The 20,463-nt window shown below is 23.6% G+C and overlaps 1 protein-coding gene across 1 annotated transcript; it reads left to right on the top strand.

Annotated features, from left to right (window-relative positions):
- Positions 1-4,561: 4,561 nt before the first annotated feature.
- On the top strand, positions 4,562-18,373 carry LOC127280736 (G-protein coupled receptor 52). The gene is made up of 5 exons (XM_051303964.1): positions 4,562-4,782; positions 11,089-11,461; positions 11,813-12,032; positions 12,234-12,663; positions 12,849-18,373. Exons 2-5 carry the CDS (start codon positions 11,350-11,352, stop codon positions 13,026-13,028), a joined length of 942 nt encoding a protein of 313 aa, XP_051159921.1. The 5' UTR covers positions 4,562-4,782; positions 11,089-11,349; the 3' UTR covers positions 13,029-18,373.
- The last annotated feature ends 2,090 nt before the right edge of the window (positions 18,374-20,463 follow it).

The following is a 20,463-nucleotide window of genomic DNA, read 5'->3' as shown; positions in this document are numbered from 1 at the left end:
TTTTCCTTTGTCTTAAAAGTTTTTTCCTTATTTTTTCCAAAAAAATAAATAATATAATTTAGAACTTTTATATATAAATAACCGATTATTTGACCTATTATCATAAAAATATTTATTTTAAAATTATTATTTGAGTCATTATATATTTGTTTTAAATAGAGAAATTATTGGTTCTTATAATTATTGATTCAAATAAATTAATTGGCTCAAATAAATATTATTGATTCATATAAATTATTGGTACAAATAAATTATTTGCTTAAATAAATTATTAATTCTAAATTATTTATTTTCTAAATAAATTATTGGCTTAAATAAATTATTAATTCTAAATTATTTATTTTCTAAATAAATTATTGGCTTAAATAAATTATTATATTTTAAAATTCGATAGTACCAATTACGATATAACATTGTCAAAAGACCACCACTTAAAAAGGACTTCTGTGCCAAAATCAATAATCCGCAAAGTGGAAACTATATTCATTATATAAGTATATGTTTTTTTTTTTTGGCATAAATCCACTAGAAAAAATATGATAGAGATAAAATTTTTCGTTCACTTTGTTTTAGAATTTTTTTTTTTAACATTCTCTTCTTAATTTTGCAATAATGGTATATATATTGCAAAATTTATATACGAAATAAAATTTAAGGATAATGTATAAATTATATGAGAGATAATATATAAGTGTTTGGATTTCCTTGATGCAGTGAGAAGAACCTCTTGTATGAACTTATTGCCCTGCATGTGCTTGCATATATGCATTTCTAATGAACGTCAATATTTTTGAATCACGGAGATAAATATTCATATAAATTGTGATTTTTAATTTTTCATTGTAATTTTCACAAAAGAATATATAGTTAACTTTCCGTTTATAAGTAAAATTCTCAATTTTTTCTCCTCGATACTTTTTTCTATAGGGATTAGAACTAGATTTTTTTTTTAATACATTTTCAAAATAAAATACAGAAATATCAAGAAATTAATAATATATTTTTTTTTGTTATAATTTTCGTAAATATTGATAATAGTAAAAAAAAATAATAGTAATATTAATTGAATGAAAAAAAAAAAATATTGAAAATTAATTTAAATGAAAAAAAGAAATCTAATCTATTTTCTTAAATCTAGATAAAATAAATTAATGAGATCGAACTTTAGTTTGACCTTGAATTTATACGAAATTACACTTTCTGAAAATAGAAATTTCTTTATCTAGATATTGTTGAAACCTTGTTATTATCTATACTCCCTTATTCTAACGGAAATAATTACGGTAATTGAAATAAATACATATTTATTCATTCATAGGTGAAAAAAAAAAAATATGCGGCTAAAACATTAACTCGAAACATTTGTTTGATAAAAATTAAATAAATTCAATATCAAATATATATAAAATATATACTAAAATCAAATAATATCAAAAATATTTGTAACCTTATGTAAAATATTTTTTTCCTTTTTTATGCATAAAGAAGATATTAAATATTTTTCCTCAAATATATCGATTATTATATAGTATATTTTTAGCAATTTCTTATTTTCGCTGGGAATTTTTTTTTTTTTTATTTAAGCAACGTGTGTTTATAAAAGAAAGAATGGAGGGACTAATTTTTTCACAGTCGAATGAAGTTTATTTTTATACGGTTTATTTCTATCAACGATGCAAAAAAAAAAAAAAAAAAAAGAATAATACAATCGATCATCTTTTTTTTATATATCGTGTTCCACCACAAAAAACTTCAATTTAACCATTTTTCTTCTCGAGTAACGCCGCGCACTCAATCAACATTTATATGCTAACTCTTTTTTTGTCTGGTGCTGTACAACAGAATTTTTCGGCAAAAAATAATACACAATTACTTGAACAAATATTCTAAATAGAAAGTAATTTCATCATTTATTATTATAATAATTATTGTTAAAGTGGATTAAAAAAATATTTCCTTTTGTACAAAAGTATTTTGATGGATAGAGGGGGAAAAAATTAACATAACTGTAAAAATTTAAGTTATTATTATTATTATTATTATTATGCATTCGACTGAGTTTGGTATAGAAAAAATTTTAAAATATCTCTCTATACTTTTTTTTTCTATTTTGTACTATCGAGTATAGGTCAGTGTGCAGAAAAAATCGAAGAACAATTGAAACAAAAAAAAAAGTCTGCATTGTTTTTTTTTATTATTATCAAAATATGTTAATGGTATTAAATATTTCAGATCTCATAAATATTACTGAAAGTATATATTTTTAGCAAAATTATTGTTCAATTAAAAAGAAAAGTTATTTTTATTATTATAAAATAGAAATCAATAATGAATAATTTAATAAAATTAAATATTTCAATTTATCAGTAGTAAAAGTAAATTTTAGTCAGCCACAATTATTAAAATTGTGGTTAATTTATTATATAAGTAGTAGGCGTAAGTTATTATCAGACATAAAAAATGAGAAATTCTACTGATTTTAGAAAAAGTAGTAGTGTTAAATTTTAGTCAGACGCAATTGTATGAAATTTGAATATTTCTATTTATTAGAAGTGAAATTAAATTTTAGTCAGCCACTAGCTATTATTAAAATTGTAATTAATTTTTTATTAGTAGTATTGGTAATTTATAGTCAGACATATTTTTTTTCTAATTTCAGTATAAAGTAGTAAAATTTAATTTTAGTCAGACGCAATTGTATGAAATTTGAATATTTCTATTTATTAGAAGTGAAATTAAATTTTAGTCAGCTACCAGCTAATTTATAGAAAATTAAAAGGCATTAAAATAAGCTGCAACAATATTTTAATTCAATTTTGCTTATTTTAATCCATTTTGGTATTAAAATAAGCAAAATTGGATTAAAATAATAAGTGTTGCAGCTTATTTTAATACCTTTTAATTTCAGTACAAAGAAGTAAAATTTAATTTGAGGTCAAAAATTTGTATATTATTATTAAATATTTCGATTAATCAGTAGTATAAATAAATTTTAGTCAGGCATTACTATCAAAATTTTACAATTATATTTATTATAATTAGTATATTATGAATGTAGGTTTTTTGAATTACATGAAATTCTTCTAATTTTAACTACTAGTAGTGAAAATAAATTTTTAGTCAGACAGAATAGTTTAAAATTAAATATTTCGAGTAGTAAAAAGTAAATTTTAGTCAGGCACAACATCTAAAACTGATAGTTAATTTATTTTTAAAGTAGTATGGGTAATTTATTGTCAGACATATTTTTTTCTAATTTCAATACAAAGTAGTAAAATTTAATTTTAGTCAGACGCAATTGTATGAAATTTGAATATTTCTATTTATTAGGAGTGAAATTAAATTTTAGTCAGTCACCATAAAATTGTGATTAATTTTTTATTAGTAGTATTGGTAAGTTATAGTCAGGCATATTTTTTTCTAATTTCAGTACAAAAAAGTAAAATTTAATTTTAGTTCAAAATTTGTATATTATTATTAAATATTTCGATTAATCAGTAGTATAAATAAATTTTAGTCAGGCACTATTATCAAAATTTTACAATTATATTTATTATAATTAGTATATTATGAATGTAGGTTATTTGAATTACATGAAATTCTTCTAATTTTAACTACTAGTAGTGAAAATAAATTTTTAGTCAGGCACAACAACTAAAATTGATAGTTAATTTATTATTAAAGTAGTATGGGTAATTTATTGTCAGACATAAATACATAAAATTCTACTAATTTTTGATATACAAAATATTAAAAGGAAAATTTTCTTCATTAAGAATTGTATAAAAATTAAATATTTTGATTTATCAGTAGAACTAAATAAATTTTAGTCAGACAGAATAGTTGAAAAATTAAATATTTCGTTGTACCAGTAGTAAGAGTAAATTTTAGTCAGACAGAATTGTTTAAAATGTAATTTCGTTATAACAGTAGTAAAAAAAACATTTTTAGTCATACCTTCTTAGTTTAAACTTTAAATTCATTAAAAAGAAAGCTTTTTTTAAATTATTTTAATTATTATTGTATAATTATTTTTTCTAATTAATCTTGGTTGGACTGAAACAGGAGAAAAAAGTACTTATATTAAATTGACGTTGTATTTTAAAATTTTTATTTATATATAACCAACAAAGACGCATTCATTTTAAGTGGCTTTTTCTACAATAATAAAGGAAGCGTGAAAGTTTCCGTTGATTCCTGTTTCTGTTGCCGGAAGTAGAAATGCTTAGACATTGCTGAAGCACATGCCAAGCCATTAAGGATTAGTCTGAGCTCTGTACACGTTACACGCTAATTCCAAAAAAAGAGTTTTCTCGTCTTGTGCACTCTCTCTCTCTCTCTCTCTCTCTCTCTCTCTCTTTGGTATATAACACGGTTACAGCAGCCAATGCGCTGCCCGGGATATGGAAAGGGTGTTCGGGGGTGGCGCGCATGCGTCGTCAACGTATCGACTCCCGGGAACCGTCTCCGAGAACCCTTGCGGGCTAGACAAAAAGGGAAAGCAAGAGAGTAAGAGAGATAGAATGACAAGAGTTAAAAGGGTGGGGGGAGTGGGGGAATCAAGCCAGAATCCACAGTAGTAAAGCCCAGCCTAGTCAGCCGGGCGCATCTCACAGGAAGTTTTCTCAAAATAAAATATATTACTTGACTGTTCATTCTCTTTTTTTTTTTTCTCTCTCTTGCCGTGCTGTCTGTGTGAAAAGTGAATTTCTTTTTTGTTTTTCATTTCATATATTGTGCAATTAGAAAATTGAGAAAATCACTGGGAATGAGAACAATGAGGTATGAACTCGAGAATTAGAATTTCTTTTAAAGATGGCAGTATCTGGTTTAATATGGAGGTTCATCAGCGAGATGCTGTATGGACCAAGAATTACAAAATGTGTTCTTATATGAGTGTTATTGTCTACGTATATATGCATATATATTTTTTTATTTATTTACTTATATATTTTTTTATTTATTTACTTATTTATTTATTTATTTACTTATTTACTTATTTACTTATTGACTTATTTACTTATTCACTTATTTACTTATTTACATATTTACACAGAAAATTAAAAGGTATTAAAATAATAAGCGTTGTAGCTTATTTTAATACCTTTTAATTTTCTGTGTACTTATTTAATTTTTTACTTATTTACTTTTTTTTACCTTTTTATTTACTTATTTATTTACTTACTTACTTATTTTTTTTTATTTTTTTACTTATTTATTTATTAATTACACACTGAGATTTACATTTTGATCCCCTTCGAGTTTCGAGGGTTATATCTTTCCCCCCCTAAGGAATTTCAAATTGATTTTAATCAACTGTCTTGGATTTGAATTTAGGGGAATTTAATACATCTTCGATCTCAAAAGTCATTCCTTGTTTTTTAAATGATATATATATATATATATATAAATATATGTGTTGAGAATATTTCCCCTTTTTTTCAATTAAAAAATAATTGTTTTATATTCATGTACTAAATGCTTTGCTCTTTATCAGTAATAAATATTTTTTTTTTTCTTTTTAGTGATAAATATCAAAATAGGAAATTTAATTAAACTCCTCTACACGAAAAAAAATGAAATAAAAAAAAAAAAAAAGAAATGGGTACTAAGAATTGCATTTTGTATAAATATACATTATAATTTTATTGTTTCACTATTTTATATACTAATTAATAAAATAGTAAAACAATAAAAATATAATGTAGATATTTATAAAAAAAAAAAAAAAATGTCATCAATGGTACTCTATTTTTTTTATTGTATCAAAGTGTATTTTATCATTTTTGTCTATTTTTACACATACAAATTAATATTTATACAAATTAATATTTGTTTGTATTTTAAATTATAATATTATTTGAAAAAAAAAATAATTTTTGAAAAAATAATTTTCATGGATGTTTCACAAAATTTTTTCTGATTTTTTTTGTTTATTATTAATAATTTTTAATTAAAAAAATTCAAAATATGTTTCTATTATTTGTATTTTTATTATTATTATTATTATTATTATTATTATAATTATTATTATTATTATTATTATTATTATTATTATTATTATTATTATTATTATTATTACAGAGAAAAGAAAACAATATTAAATTTCAGAACAGAAATTCAATAAAAAAAAAAATTGTTTTCGATACTTTTTTTTGGGGCAAGTTTTTTTTATCTCTTGCTAAACAAAGAATGACAATCAATTTATTATAATCCTATACATATTTTCCCTTGATATTGTTCTCTTGCGCTCAAATGCTCTTGAATTGTCAGCATATATAGATAGTAAAATTGATGTCACATTAATGACAAAGAGAAATTTTGTTAAATATATATATATATAGGTTCCACGAATATCTGACCCTTTCTATTGTATTTTAATTTTTTATTATATTAATATTAATTAACATTATTTTTATTATTATTATTATTATCATTTAGAATAGAAAAAACGTTTATTTACATAGATATTAAAATAAATAAAAAGTATAGAATTTTTATAAATATCCTACCAACATTAATTTTGTTAAATTATTTGATTTTTTGTGTTAAACTGAATTTTTTTCTTTTCATTCCATTCAATAATTATATTAAATCTTTAATTTGCACAAAATGTGAATTCAACTATTGAAAACAAATAGCCATTTAAAATAGCCCATATACCAATATAATAATTAATTATCAAACTATATTGGATTATTGGATTTCTAAAAATTTACTGAATTAATGCAAATTCTTTAGACGAAAAAGAATGTCCTATATACCTAGCTAAAATTATTACCCATTATTATCATTATTATTTTTTTAACAAAGCAAGTTTAGGATAATTATAATTTTAATAATAATATAGTAATATAATAATAATAGTATTTTTATATATAATAATAATAGTAATAATAATTATTATTATTAGTATTGTTTTTAATTTAGCCAAATTTATCATTAATATTGTATTTAATGAAAAAAAAAACTGAAACATATAATATGAATTATAATGAAATTATAATGAAACCATTATTAATATTGATAGAACGAATTTTTATATATATATATTTTTTCTGCTACTGTAAGCTCATTACATGAATAATTTGGGTTCAACTTTCCCTGGTAATGTCACTTGCAACTTGTAAATCGATAATGTAAGCGGAAATAACTTCTTATAGTAGAATTAAAATAGACACGTTCTTCAATTCTTTATATGAAATTAAAGTGAAAATTCATAATATAACAATATATAAATCTCATTAGTATACAAATATTTTAATTGACAATTTTTTTTCTCCATTTATTAGCTATATATTTATTATCTAAAAAAAAGAAAATGTATTTCAGTATATGATTTAAATACCAAAAAATAAATTAATTTAATGCAACTCATCAAGTTATTAAAATATATATATATATATATATATATATATATATATAAAATAAAATATAATAAAATAGGAAAATAATAATTACAATAATTATATAATATAAAATTATAATAGTTATGGAAAAAAATAAGTAATTATGAAAAAATTAATATCAAGAAGAATTTGTCTTATTTAATTATTTATTTAAGAATTTTTGAAAAGAGTATACTTTTTTTTTTTTGAAAAGTTCATTGATTTATTTGTGGGAAATAAGATAAATGATGGGACGGTGAAATATAAACAGAAAAAGTTTATACTAAAAAGTACACAGAAAATTAAAAGGCATTAAAATAATAAGCGTTGCAGTTTATTTTAATGCCTTTTAATTTTCTGTGTAGCAAGTACTCTAACTAAATCACTTTTCAATGACTATTTAGCCCTGACACAGAGACATTCTCTACCAAATTATATTTCAAAGTAAATAACGAAAAAAAAAAAGAAAAAGATCGATATTTTGTCATGAACTTTCAAGGCACTTTTCACATACCGCTAAAGCTGGCTTAGCGCTAAAGGAGTAACGTAACTTTCCAATCCGTCACTTTTAGAGGTTTCCCTAAGCTACTTTTTACGTAATAGACTCATCAACTATTCACTATTCGATATATATATATATATATATATATATATATATATTTTATATAACCACATTCTATTATTATTTTTTTTTATTTCTATATATTATTCTCCAATAATTTCTCTATTTCTATTTATTTATTTGCTAATTACTTTATTTTATTTTATTTCTATTCATTTATATCATATATATATATATATATATATATATTAGCGGTTTTTAGATGCAAAAGTTTCTATATATACCTATTATATATATATATATAACCATTAAAGTCGGAAAGTCAAAACAAAGAGATCTTGAAAGTTTCGCATGAAAATTTCTCAAATTGAATATTCATTGAACAAGCGCGTCTGAAGGGGATCTTGTCGAACTTTTTACTCTCATAGTTTTCTCAAGTTTCGCCTGGTTTGTTTTCGATCAGAAACAAAAGACAGTCTAAAGAAAATTTACATTTCTATAAATTCTTGTTATTTGTCATTTTATAATTAAACGTTTATTTAATTTTTTTGTCCACACAATTTTTTTTTTTTTTTTTTTTTTTGAAAAACAATTTTTTTCATCTAATAATTAAAAATTATTTTATCAATATTTATTTATTATATAATAATAATAATAATAAATATTAAGAATATAAAACTTTTGTTTTTTCTATTTTAGTCATTATAGGAAAATAAAGAATTTTTTTTTCTCTATATTTTTCCCAAATATTTATTATTTATAAATTTTTTTTTCTCCCCCATCAAAATATATTGAAATATTCTTTGCGTTGAATTTATATTATATATATAAAAAAAGTGTTTTTTTTTCCTGTGCATAAACTTTATTATATTATTAATTATAGAGAGAAGGAAAAAATAAATTGAACTGGCGCAAGGTTCTATATATAATATGCAAATATATAATGAAGAGTTACATGTGTACCCCATTGAGAATCGTGACGAATGAATTATGAATGGCGGTCGATGTTTTAAAAGCCGCGCGAGAAAGCTTCATGAGTAAATGTCGTTTTCATATGGGGGAAAAAAGAAATGAAAGAAAAAAAATTATACAACTTGTTAAATATATGTATAATTATCTTTATAGTGTTGAAAAGTTGTCGTGTATATATTGCATATTTTTCATTTTATCATAACAAATTTTTCCCGTTACTTTTGACTCATTACATCGAAAATTGCTCTTTTTGATACAATCACTGCACGCAAACATTCGCTTACAATAAAACAACATTGTTCCCTTTTTTATTTAATAAAAATAATTTTTTTTTTGTGTGTTTTATTTTATTTTCCATCATTTTTTGTGTTTTATTTTATTTTTCATCATTTTTTGGGTTTTATTACCATTTACAATAGAAATATTTTTTTTGTTAAACATTATACCCCCAACTAAAAATTTCAGTATTATACCAGAGTTGACTTTATTTTGCTTTTCTGTGGGTAAAATTATTTAAACAAAAAAGTTTCCTGAGACCAAGTCTAAAAAACATTTTGCAAGATTTTCTATTTATTTTCAGATATGCAATAAACCAAAAAAAAAAAAAATTTAAAAGATCCAACTAAAAATAAATAAATTTGATTATAAAAAATTAATATTTTTTAAAATAAAATTTATAATATAAATTTAATTTAAAAAATTAAATACAATCGCAAGTAAAATTGCACAAATGTTATATATTATCAATAATATAAAATATATAATTAACCTTTCTTATTAGAAATTATAAAAAATAGTTAAACCTACAAACTTATATATTTCAATGGTCAATAAAATTATTGTAATTTGTTTCTGGATGTTATTCTTCAGAATTTTTTTCCAAAAGTGAATTATAAACAAAAAATTTAATGTTAATTTAAAAATAATTTAGATAATTTTTTTTTAATAATTACCTAATTTCAGGAATTTAGTATATTCATTATTTATTAAATCATTATATATTTGTGATGAGTTAATTTGTAAACTAATTTTGTTTTATGTAAATTGAATTGAATTCAATGTTAATTTATTTATATTTGGATATAATAATTAATAAATTAAAGTGAATGAAAAAATAATTAAATAGTTAATTTGCATAATTATATACATTATAATTATTTTATAAACATTTTTATTTTTACTAAACTGTTTTTATAAATTATAAAAAACTTTGGTTTTATAATAAACATATTTTTATATTTATTTTTTGATTTTTTAAAATAATAATTTGCAATATATATATATTATAAAAAGGAATGAAAATTCTTTGTGTTTTCGATTTTATATAATAAAATATTTAATTAGTTAGTTGACTAATTTAATTAATATTTAATTTGTCTTGGGTTACTAAAAATTTCAGACATTTTTTCCTAAGTATACCAAAAAAGTATTACATGGAGTGAAACATATCTCTGTTACAGTTAAAGCTTTCTTTTTGTATACAATAAATTACAAAACTGCCAGTTCCCAAAAAAAAAATCAATTTTTCTTAGAGAGAGGATTTCAGTGCAAATTCTTGCACAAAATACACCTAAAAGTGTAGAAAAAAATTGACACCCAGATCAGAGTAGAGGAAGACCCCTATTACCACACTAAAAAGGCTACAATAACCATAAAAAAAGTTCCCAAAAAAAAAATTCAATTTTTCTTACAATTAGCCGAACTTTTTTTTATGTAATGTCTGACTAAAATGTATTTTTCTACTTTAATTTCTTTTAATTTTAAATAATAACAAGTTTAAAATTAATTATTTTTACTGTCGCAGTAGTAAAAGTATTTTTTTTGGTCAAATAGAAATGAATATCAAAATTTATTAAACAATAATAAGCAATCAAATTTTCAGGCACATAGAATAGAATTTTTAACATAAGTAGTAGAAATTAATTTTAGTCGGACAATTCTTGTAATTTCGATATCAGTAGTAGTATGAGTTTGTTTTGGTCAGACATTTCAATTATTTGTGAGTTTGTGACTTTTATTATTATTTTCTATTTAAATTAAATTTTTTTTATTAATATTTTTTACTACTACTTTATATAAATATTTTTTACTAATATTTTTTTCCCATCTGTAAATAAATAAATTTCAATTATTCGCAAAAAAAAAATGTCAATTTTCCGATTTCAGCAATGCGGAAAAATCGACATTCTCGTCGATGATAACGAGGATCTATTCAAGGAAATGATATTCTAAAAGTGAAAATTCTTAATAGTTGCGAAAGAAGGAAGGGAAAAAGTGAGTAGCAGAAGAAGAAGAAGAAGGCAGAAAAAAAGAAAGTGAAAGAAACGATAAGTAAAATTGGAGATTTACGACTAGTTTCTTCCTGAAAGGTGAAGGGTAGAGGCTCATAAGGGCGAGTGGGGGGATGCAGCGCGAAGGGGTGGCGGCATGGAGGAGCCCTCGCTGGAGGCTCTCCTACAGGCGGGCTTCATCTTCGTGGTCGGCGTCGCCATCATCCTTTCGAATCTTCTCATCATCGCAACCTACCTCAACTTCCGCGGTAAGCAATTTTTTTTTTCAAATCTATTCCTTATAGAAAAATTTGAAATTCATTTACAATTTTTTTTTTTTCTTCTGAAAATTCGCAGAATAAAACAAATTAGAATTTTCTTCTTTTTTTATATATAATAATTTATATTAATTTAATATTTTTAAGTGTGATAATAAAAAAAAAGGGGGAAAAATTGATTATAAAGAATATACTTATTATATTCTCAGTATTAATTATTGATAGAGTTTAAAAAAAAATTTCTTAAAAGATTTCTTTCTTCTTGGTATACGTTTTTTTAAATGTTAAAAAATTTTCTTCTTTCATTATTTCTATAAAAAAAAATTTTATTGTACTTTAAAGGTCCCTCCGAGGTGATAAATTGTTATTTGCTCTCATTGGCAACTGCAGACTTATTTTGTGGTCTGCTTGTTGTACCCCTATCCGTGTATCCAGCATTGGTTCGAAAATGGGTTTACGGCGACATCGTTTGCCGATTGGTCGGCTATCTAGAGGTCACCATTTGGTCGGTGTCCGTTTACACCTTTATGTGGATCTCTGTCGATCGATATCTCGCCATCAGGTAAAGTTTTTTATAATTTTCAATTTTTTTAGACAATAATATGTGACTTTCTCTCAAAATAAATTTTGTATCAGATTTATAATAGAAACGATTTCATTATTAGTAATCGGTAAAACAGATGGAAACAATGAAATCTGTTTTACCGATGATGATTGATAATTTGGAAGAAAATTGAAATAATGTTTTTTTTTTTTTTTGTAGAAAACCATTGCGATACGAAACGGTACAAACAAAAACGCGATGTCAATGCTGGATGGCCTTCACATGGATAAGCGTTGCAATGATGTGTTGTCCACCATTGCTTGGCTTCAACAAGCCATTATTCGATGCCGATGCATTTATTTGCATGCTCGATTGGGGAAATATGGCCGCGTACTCCATCACCCTGTCTATTCTTATATTAGGCCCCTCGGTCATCACCATTGTCTACACCTATTTCTACATTTTCTCAATGATGAGACGACTGAGATCAGGTGTACCGATTCACGACAAAGAATACGCCACTGCTCTATCGGAAAATCTGAGCAATCCCAGTCACATCATGTCCTTCGTATTGGTGTTGACATTTTGGATCGCTTGGGCGCCATACGCTGGCCTTAGGATATATGCCGTTGTTAATGGACCCCCACAAGTATAAATTTAAAAAATTATTCAATATTCACAAGGAGAAAACTCGAGGGTTCAATTTTGATAAATTCTAAAAAAAAAATGCTTTTTTTTATCAACTGTCGATAATGTAGATTTCATATTTAGACCTCAATTTTTCTCCAAGATGAAAAAATAACAAAAAAAAAAATTTATGCCTTTTTTTTTTAGGTGCCATTATTGCACTTTGCTGTGGTGTGGTTTGGAGTGACAAACAGCTTCTGGAAAGCAGTCGTCCTAGGAACCCTGAGTCCCCAATTTCGTCTTGCAGCACGCGTCCTTTGTTTGACCCTGTGCTGCCGACACAGAAGACTTCCTCCGGAACTTCTTGGTCTTGATGACGACGACTAAAAATTAAAAAAAAAAAAAAACTACTTTGCACTTTTAAATTACGCGCCGCATTCCTAGAGCATTGTCCTATTTTTTATCAATCGAACAATCGCTTAAGCCTCCAAAAAAAAGATCGACCCTTAAAATTAAAACAATTTATAATTTTTATCGCAAATTAATTCACTACACTTTTTACTTTAACTTAAATATAATATTATAATTGTGACGCGCTCTGAAGAATGGGACATAAAAAAATTTGTAGGTTATGTTTTGAAATGAACTCTCACTATCATAAACATAACCTATAAGGTCGCGCGTCTCACTTTTTCTTTAAAAATAGAAAAAAAAAAAGTAGTTAGAAAATTCGGAAATAAATCGAAATCTCATATATAAATGTCGTCCGTGATTAATAAACGAACGATTCAATGATAATCAACTTTTTAGACGCCGCAGGACAATTTTCAACTCGTCCATTCTAAATACGTCTTATATATATATATATATATATAAAAAAAAGAGTGTCTAAAAAATAATCTCGCTTCGCTCAATCTAGATTCTGTTAAAATTAGAAGATAATTTTTCGTAATAAACGAAGAAAAAACATAAGTGAAAAAAACTGCGTTGAAAAAGCGACGAAAAAAAAATATATATATATAAATAATAACCGTTGCCTACAAAAAAATATCTACGTAAGATCAAGCTCAATAAATGTCGTAGCTAATTACGCAGAGTTAAAAATCTTAAATCAATTTACAAAAAAAAAAAAAAAAAAAAAACAAAGGGCGCGAAAGATGAAGAAACTATTGAATTATTCGAGAAAATGAAGAGTATGAATGAAAACAAAAGAGAGAGAAAAAGAGAGAGAGAGAGAAATAGGGAAATTTTCTCTAATTTAAAAAAAATCGAGTCTAGTCAATTATTGGAAATGTCTCTGCGAATGCGACGCAAAAAAGTCACTGGTGGGAAATTTAATTTTTTTAAAAAATATTTTCTCGCTTTTGACTTTTCAAGTTCAAAATCTCCAATATAACAAATTCTCTCACACCATTATTGCAATATTTGTTGCATTAACATAAAAAAAAAAAAACAATTTTCATTATTGAAGATTTTGAAACGCTTAAAAAAAAAATGCAACATCATCATTACAAGTCCTTTAAGTCTATATTAATTGTTAATTAATATTATTATATTGTAAAATCTCGGTATATATTCAACGCAATCTGAATGAATCGAATACGCACGACCATCAGCGATATATAGAAAACAAAAAAAAATAAATAAAAACGCACTATTAAATCTCTACGTGTCGTAAAAAATAATTACTAATGACAGTTTAACGCGTAGTGCAATCAGCAGCTGTCGAAAGACCCAGCTATTATAATATAACATCTTGAATTTAAACTATATATATATATATATATAAATAATATATCCCAAAAAAAATCAAATATCACTATTGGGGTAATTTTTTCACGGACTTGGCACCCTCCGTCAATCGCGGATAATTTTTCGTTTTATTTCACAAAAATAAATTTCTACATTTTATTTGCTCGTTTGTTATTATTATTATTATTATTATTATTCTTTATTATTTTTAGAACCCGTTGCCCTTTTTTTAACTGAAAATAAAGAAGAATTATTTTCAAAATTCTCACTCTTTTTTTTTCTTCTATTAAAAAAATATAAAAACTGCAAAAAATTTAACGAACTTCTAAATTATATGCAAATAGTGGCAAGCTGTGCTTGCAAAAATTTATAATTTAAAGAAAAGAGATCGTCTGATTTAAATATTATATGTAAATAAAATAAATAAATTTGCAACTAAAATTAATTAAGAAAAAAAAAAATTTCTCTATATGATGCAAAATCAAGAGGCGTTTCGTATAATTTATTTAGAGTGTAGTCATTTTTAGAGATAGATGCAGCAGGACTGCCAATCTGTCGTCAAATTATTGTATTTTTATCATTAATGCTCTCGTTATAGTGTTTTGATTCATATTCGATAATCCGGCGGGTCCCAGAAAAAAAAAATTTTTTTTTGGTTATCTATAAATAAATTTGAAAAATAAAAAATCTTTCACACTTAAGTAATTTATTTCAAAAAAAAAAAAAAATCTATAAATAATAGAAATATAAAAAAAAGATATAATGTTATGAATACACTTTGTAGTGAAATTTTTCGTCAACGTTTTTTGTAATTCGTGTGAAATTTGAGAAAAAAAAAAACCAAAAAAAAATTGATATTTTTATAAAATATCAAAGTGATATGCACTCAATATTTGCAAAGTAAATTAAAATTAAAAATTGTAAAAGGTACTGTATACAAATATTACGTTATATAATATTGATGGAAATTCGGTCTGACTGAAACATTATTTTTACTACTGGTGCTTTAAAATAAAAATTTGACTAAAATTAATTATTATTTATTAACATAATGAAACTTAAATTTAAAAATTTTTTTTGTCTGACTGAATCGAATTTTTACTACTGACACTGTAAATTTAAAAAAAATGTCCGTGTGTCTGACTAAAACGTACTTTTACTACTGACACTGAAAAAAGGTGTGTCTGGCTTAAATTTACTTTTACTACTGACAATAACAGTAAAAAAAATTAACGTCTGACTAAAAATTTTTTTACTACTGAAACTTAAATTTAAAAATTTTTTGTCTGACTAAACCTAATTTTTACTACTGACACTGTAAATAAAAAAATTTTAGTGTCTGACTAAAACGTACTTTTACTACTGAGACTGAAAAAATGTTGTCTGGCTTAAATTTACTTTTACTACTAGCAATAACAATAAAAAAGTTACCGCCTGATTAAAACTTTTTTTACTACTGATACTGAAAAAATGTGGCTGTCTGACTAAAAATTACTTTTACTACTAACACCAACAAGAAAAAAATTACTGTTTGACCAAACCTTACTTTAACTACTGACGCTATATAAAAAAAAATTACTGACTGACTAAAATTTACTTTTACTACTGACATCACCAATAAAATAAATTTTGTCTGACTAAAACGTACTTTTACTACTGACATTTAAAAAAATGTTGTTGTCTGGCTTAAATTTACTTTTACTACTGGCAATAACAGTAAAAAAGTTACCATCTGATTAAAACTTTCTTTACTAATGAAACTTAAATTTAAAAATTTGTTTTTCTGACTAAACCTAATTTTAACTACTGACACTGTAAATAAAAAAATGTCATTGTCTGACTAAAACGTACTTTTACTACTGACACTGAAAAAAATGTTGTTGTCTGGCTTAAATTTACTTTTACTACTGGCAATAACAGTAAAAAAGTTACCGTCTGACTAAAATTTTTTTACTACTGATACTGAAAAAATATGGCTGTCTGACTAAAATTTACTTTTACTCCTAACACTAAGAATAAAAAAAACTGTCTGACTAAACCTTACTTTTACTACTGACACTGTAAATAAAAAATTTTATTGTCAGCGTCTAAAACTTTTATTATTGACACTAAAAAAAATTATTGTCTGACTAAAACTTACTTTTACTACTGACATTTAAAAAAATTACTGTCTGACCAGAATTTACGTTTTTTAGACTGTAACTGGATTTTATCATTTAGGAAATTAAAAAAAAATTTATATAAAATATCAACTATATACTGTAATATTTGAATCAATTCCTTTAAAACGTTTATTCATCCAAAATGGCAAAAAGTGCCATTTGGCATTTATAATAAATTTTCCTTTTTTCTTTTTTTTTTACCACAAAATGTTATGGGATCCGCATTAATAACAATTTTCCCGGTCAAATGCCGGATTTTCAAGTCTTTCGTCCAATTTTACTGCTATCGTATAAGCTTGTAAAAATAAATTCTTATATTAATTTACCTGTCTCGAATGCAGAGCGGTGTTGACTGAATTATTATAAAAATAACATTAATTAACAGCAAAGGACTTGTCAAATAATAGCCTTATCTCTCTCTCTCTCTCTCTCACTCTCTTTTTCTATTTCTTTCACTCCTTTTTTTTCCTATCACCACTCTGCACTCGTAATATAAAAAAAAACCGCCAAACCGCCGAGCAGTATTAAATTTTCTCTGCTATTCTAAAATATAAAAGAGAGAAAGAGAGGAATGAAAAGAAAAAATAAATAAAAAAAAAGAAAAATTATAATTTCAAAAACAAAAAAAAAAGAAATATTACAGAGGAGGGTGCAAAAAAAAATTCACGACGAAAAAAAAAACCCATGACGAAAAAAAATGAGATTAGGGCGTGAGGAAATAAAAAAATAAAAAAAAAAATGAGTTGGTCCCTGGCAGTTTCCGGGCGGCCTTTATTATTATAATTAATTACATTTTTGTACCTAGCTGCTAGTTTTGTACTAGTTTTGTAACGTACCTCATCATGGTCGTGCTGTTATTAAATATTTTAAATGGTTGTTGATGAAAAAAAAAAAAAAATAAAATAAAATAATAACGTTGATCGAATTGTACGTTAAATACGTGTTCACGTAGTAGTAAATAACGTGATTTTTGGTCTATCAGCCAATTACACGAGGTGGGATTTTTTGATGAAAATGAAAGACGATAAATACTCGAGTGTGGTAATCGCTCGTAAATAGAATTTCAATCCCTCCCCCCCTTGATTATATAAAATAGAAAATTTTTTTCATTATTTATAAAAAAAAAATCGTAATTTTCTCTTAGCGAACAATATTGAAAAATTTCACAATTTTAGTTATTCAATTTATAAAATTATTAATATAAAAATAGAGAAAAAAATTTTATTCTTAAAATCTGAATTTACTCACACATAAATGTATTTCTACACTTGTATTTTTTTCAGTAATATCAACTTTTTCTCTTTATTAAAACTGCGAAATTGTTAGAAAAAAAAAATCAGGCCTATTATACGTTCCGAACGAACATACCACACTTGGTATAGGTATAAAAATATATATTTCGTTAAAATTTTCGAAATGCAACAAGTCCCATCAAAATTTTTTTTCACTATTTATTTATAAATAATTTTTATCTATTTTTTTTTTTTGAAATAAATATTAAATTTTTTTACTACATATCATTTTAGGGGGATGTTATTTTTTGTACTTTTTATTTATGGAAAAATTTTGGTAGATAAATAAAAATATTTCTTAAAAAAAAAGAAAGAAAAATGAGAAGGAGGAGGGAAAAAATTGTGGTGATGGACGAATTGTAGTTCGAGAATATAATAAATAGGCTACAGTGAAAAATGTGCGTAATAATGCAAAAATGATAAGTGAGAGGCGATTCCGATGATAAAGGTACAATATTAAACGATTATTGTCCTAGAATTTAGAATAGAATTATTTATTCCAAAAATAAAAAGTGAGAGACGTAGACACACGTGTGTTTTTATAATGATTTATTTACCTCTCATTTTTTTTTTGCTTCCACTTTAAGTTTCTTACCTTCGTTTTTGTTTTTCTGAAGGAGACTTCTATATTCAGAAATCTAGGTCACATAAGTTGCTTTTTTGTGAGCAGCCTCTTTTTTTGTGAGGAAATAGACTTTATTATTTTTTTTGCGTTTTTCACTTTGTTTTAAAAAAAAAATTATTTCTATACTCTATTTACACATAGAAAAAAAAATTTTAATAAAAAATTTTATAGTAAATTATATTTGTATTGTGTTAATAAATACAAAAAAAAATTTGAAAATATTTCAGAGATAAAAAAAAAAACAAAACTTTACAATAATGTTAAAAAAATTTTGAAAAAAAATTTTCTTTTGACAAAAAAATCTTTTTCTTTTTTTCGATCAATGATTGAAACTTGGCTTTGTGCAATAATTACAATAATGTAAAAAAATTTTGCAAAAAATTTTCTTTTCACAAAAAAATCTTTTTCTTTTTTTCGATCAATGATTGGAAACTTGGCTTTGTGCCAACGACAGAGCTTTAATAACTATATATATCGGTGCAAAAAGTACCTGAAATCTATTTTTATCGACAGAATTCTATTTGAAGCGTTTTATAAATTTTTTTTTTTTACTTTAAGAAAAATATTTTTATGAGATTTTAAAATATTTTATAAATGAAAATTTAGCATTATATATTATTTTTTTTTTATTGTTATGTATTATTAGTTTTAAAAAAATGTTATTGTTTCTATTATTATTATTTAAATTTCATGTTTATGTTTTTTTGGTTTATTTTTTAATTTTTGATTATTTAAACTCAGCTTAAAAAGAAAGAGAAAGAGAGAGAGAGAGAGAGAGAGATCATTGACATTATTGCGTCTGGCCTGACACAGACTGTTACTACTTGTCTGTTTCGAAGTCAATAAATTTCCAAACAATTATCAAAATTTTTCATCAATATTCAATTATTACAATAGTACAAATATTTTGTAATATTAATTTTAAATAAACTATTAAAAAACTATTATAAAAAAAAAAATTTTAAACAAAATAGTAATTATTTTTTCATAATTTAAATTTTCAGGCAAAAATTAACCGAAATAAATTTATAAAACTATTTTCAAATAAATAAATAATCAATAATTAATATAAAAAAAATAGTATAATTAAACAAAATGTAAATAAAATATAAATTATAATTAATAAAAAAAAGAAGGGGGGAAGAGAAAAAAAAATTCTATACGGGAAATATTATAGTGAACGTAAAAAAAAAAAATTATCGTTATGAAGTTTAATCGATTTTCACAAACGACGGAAAGTAGAATATTGTTTTGTCCTTAAAACAGGGTTTATTATTAGCAGAAATGGAACTAAAAGGGCAATAGGAAGGGGAAAAAAAGAAAATGATGACATCGAGTTAGTTGAAGAATCTCTCAGTTGTTATAATACAGTAAAGTAACTCCATAACAAGAAAGAAGAGCTGAAAAAGTAGAAAAATATTCTATAAAAAAATATCATTTATATAAAAGAAAATTCATTTTTAATTAGAATATTACAAAAAAAAAAATGGCAGAAGATGTGAACGATGCAAAAGTAAGATATTGTCTAGTAAAATTTATATTTTGGAAAAATATTTAAAAAATATAATTTTTATTATATAAAATTATACAATATTATTTGTTTTGATGTTTATCAAAACATTTTTTTTTATTATTCTTTTTTATTATAGAAAAAAAACAGTTTATAAATATAATTCTCCAGAAATAAAAATTGTATTATAATAACTATTATAACAATTACATTTTTTTTATTATTAATTATTATTATCTTATTATTATTATTTTATTAACTATTATTATCTAATATTTTCTATTACCACTGTTTTTTTTTTAATTTTGATTTTTTTGGTCCATGAATTAAATAAATAATTATTATTTTATTTTACAAATTCCTTTATAATTTAAATATTATTATTTCTTAATAGAAAAAGAAGCCTTAAATCCGTATAATTTGAAATAAAATATTTTTTTAATTATTATAGTTTTGTTTAATAATAAAATTATTAAGAAAA

The sequence above is a fragment of the Leptopilina boulardi genome, unplaced genomic scaffold (genome assembly GCF_019393585.1).
Source record: "Leptopilina boulardi isolate dan_hultmark-lab unplaced genomic scaffold, ZJU_Lbou_2.1 LbouV2_249, whole genome shotgun sequence".
Lineage (NCBI taxonomy): Eukaryota > Metazoa > Arthropoda > Insecta > Hymenoptera > Figitidae > Leptopilina > Leptopilina boulardi.
Note: the sequence above shows the minus strand (reverse complement) of the source record. Positions and strands in the feature narration are given on the sequence as shown.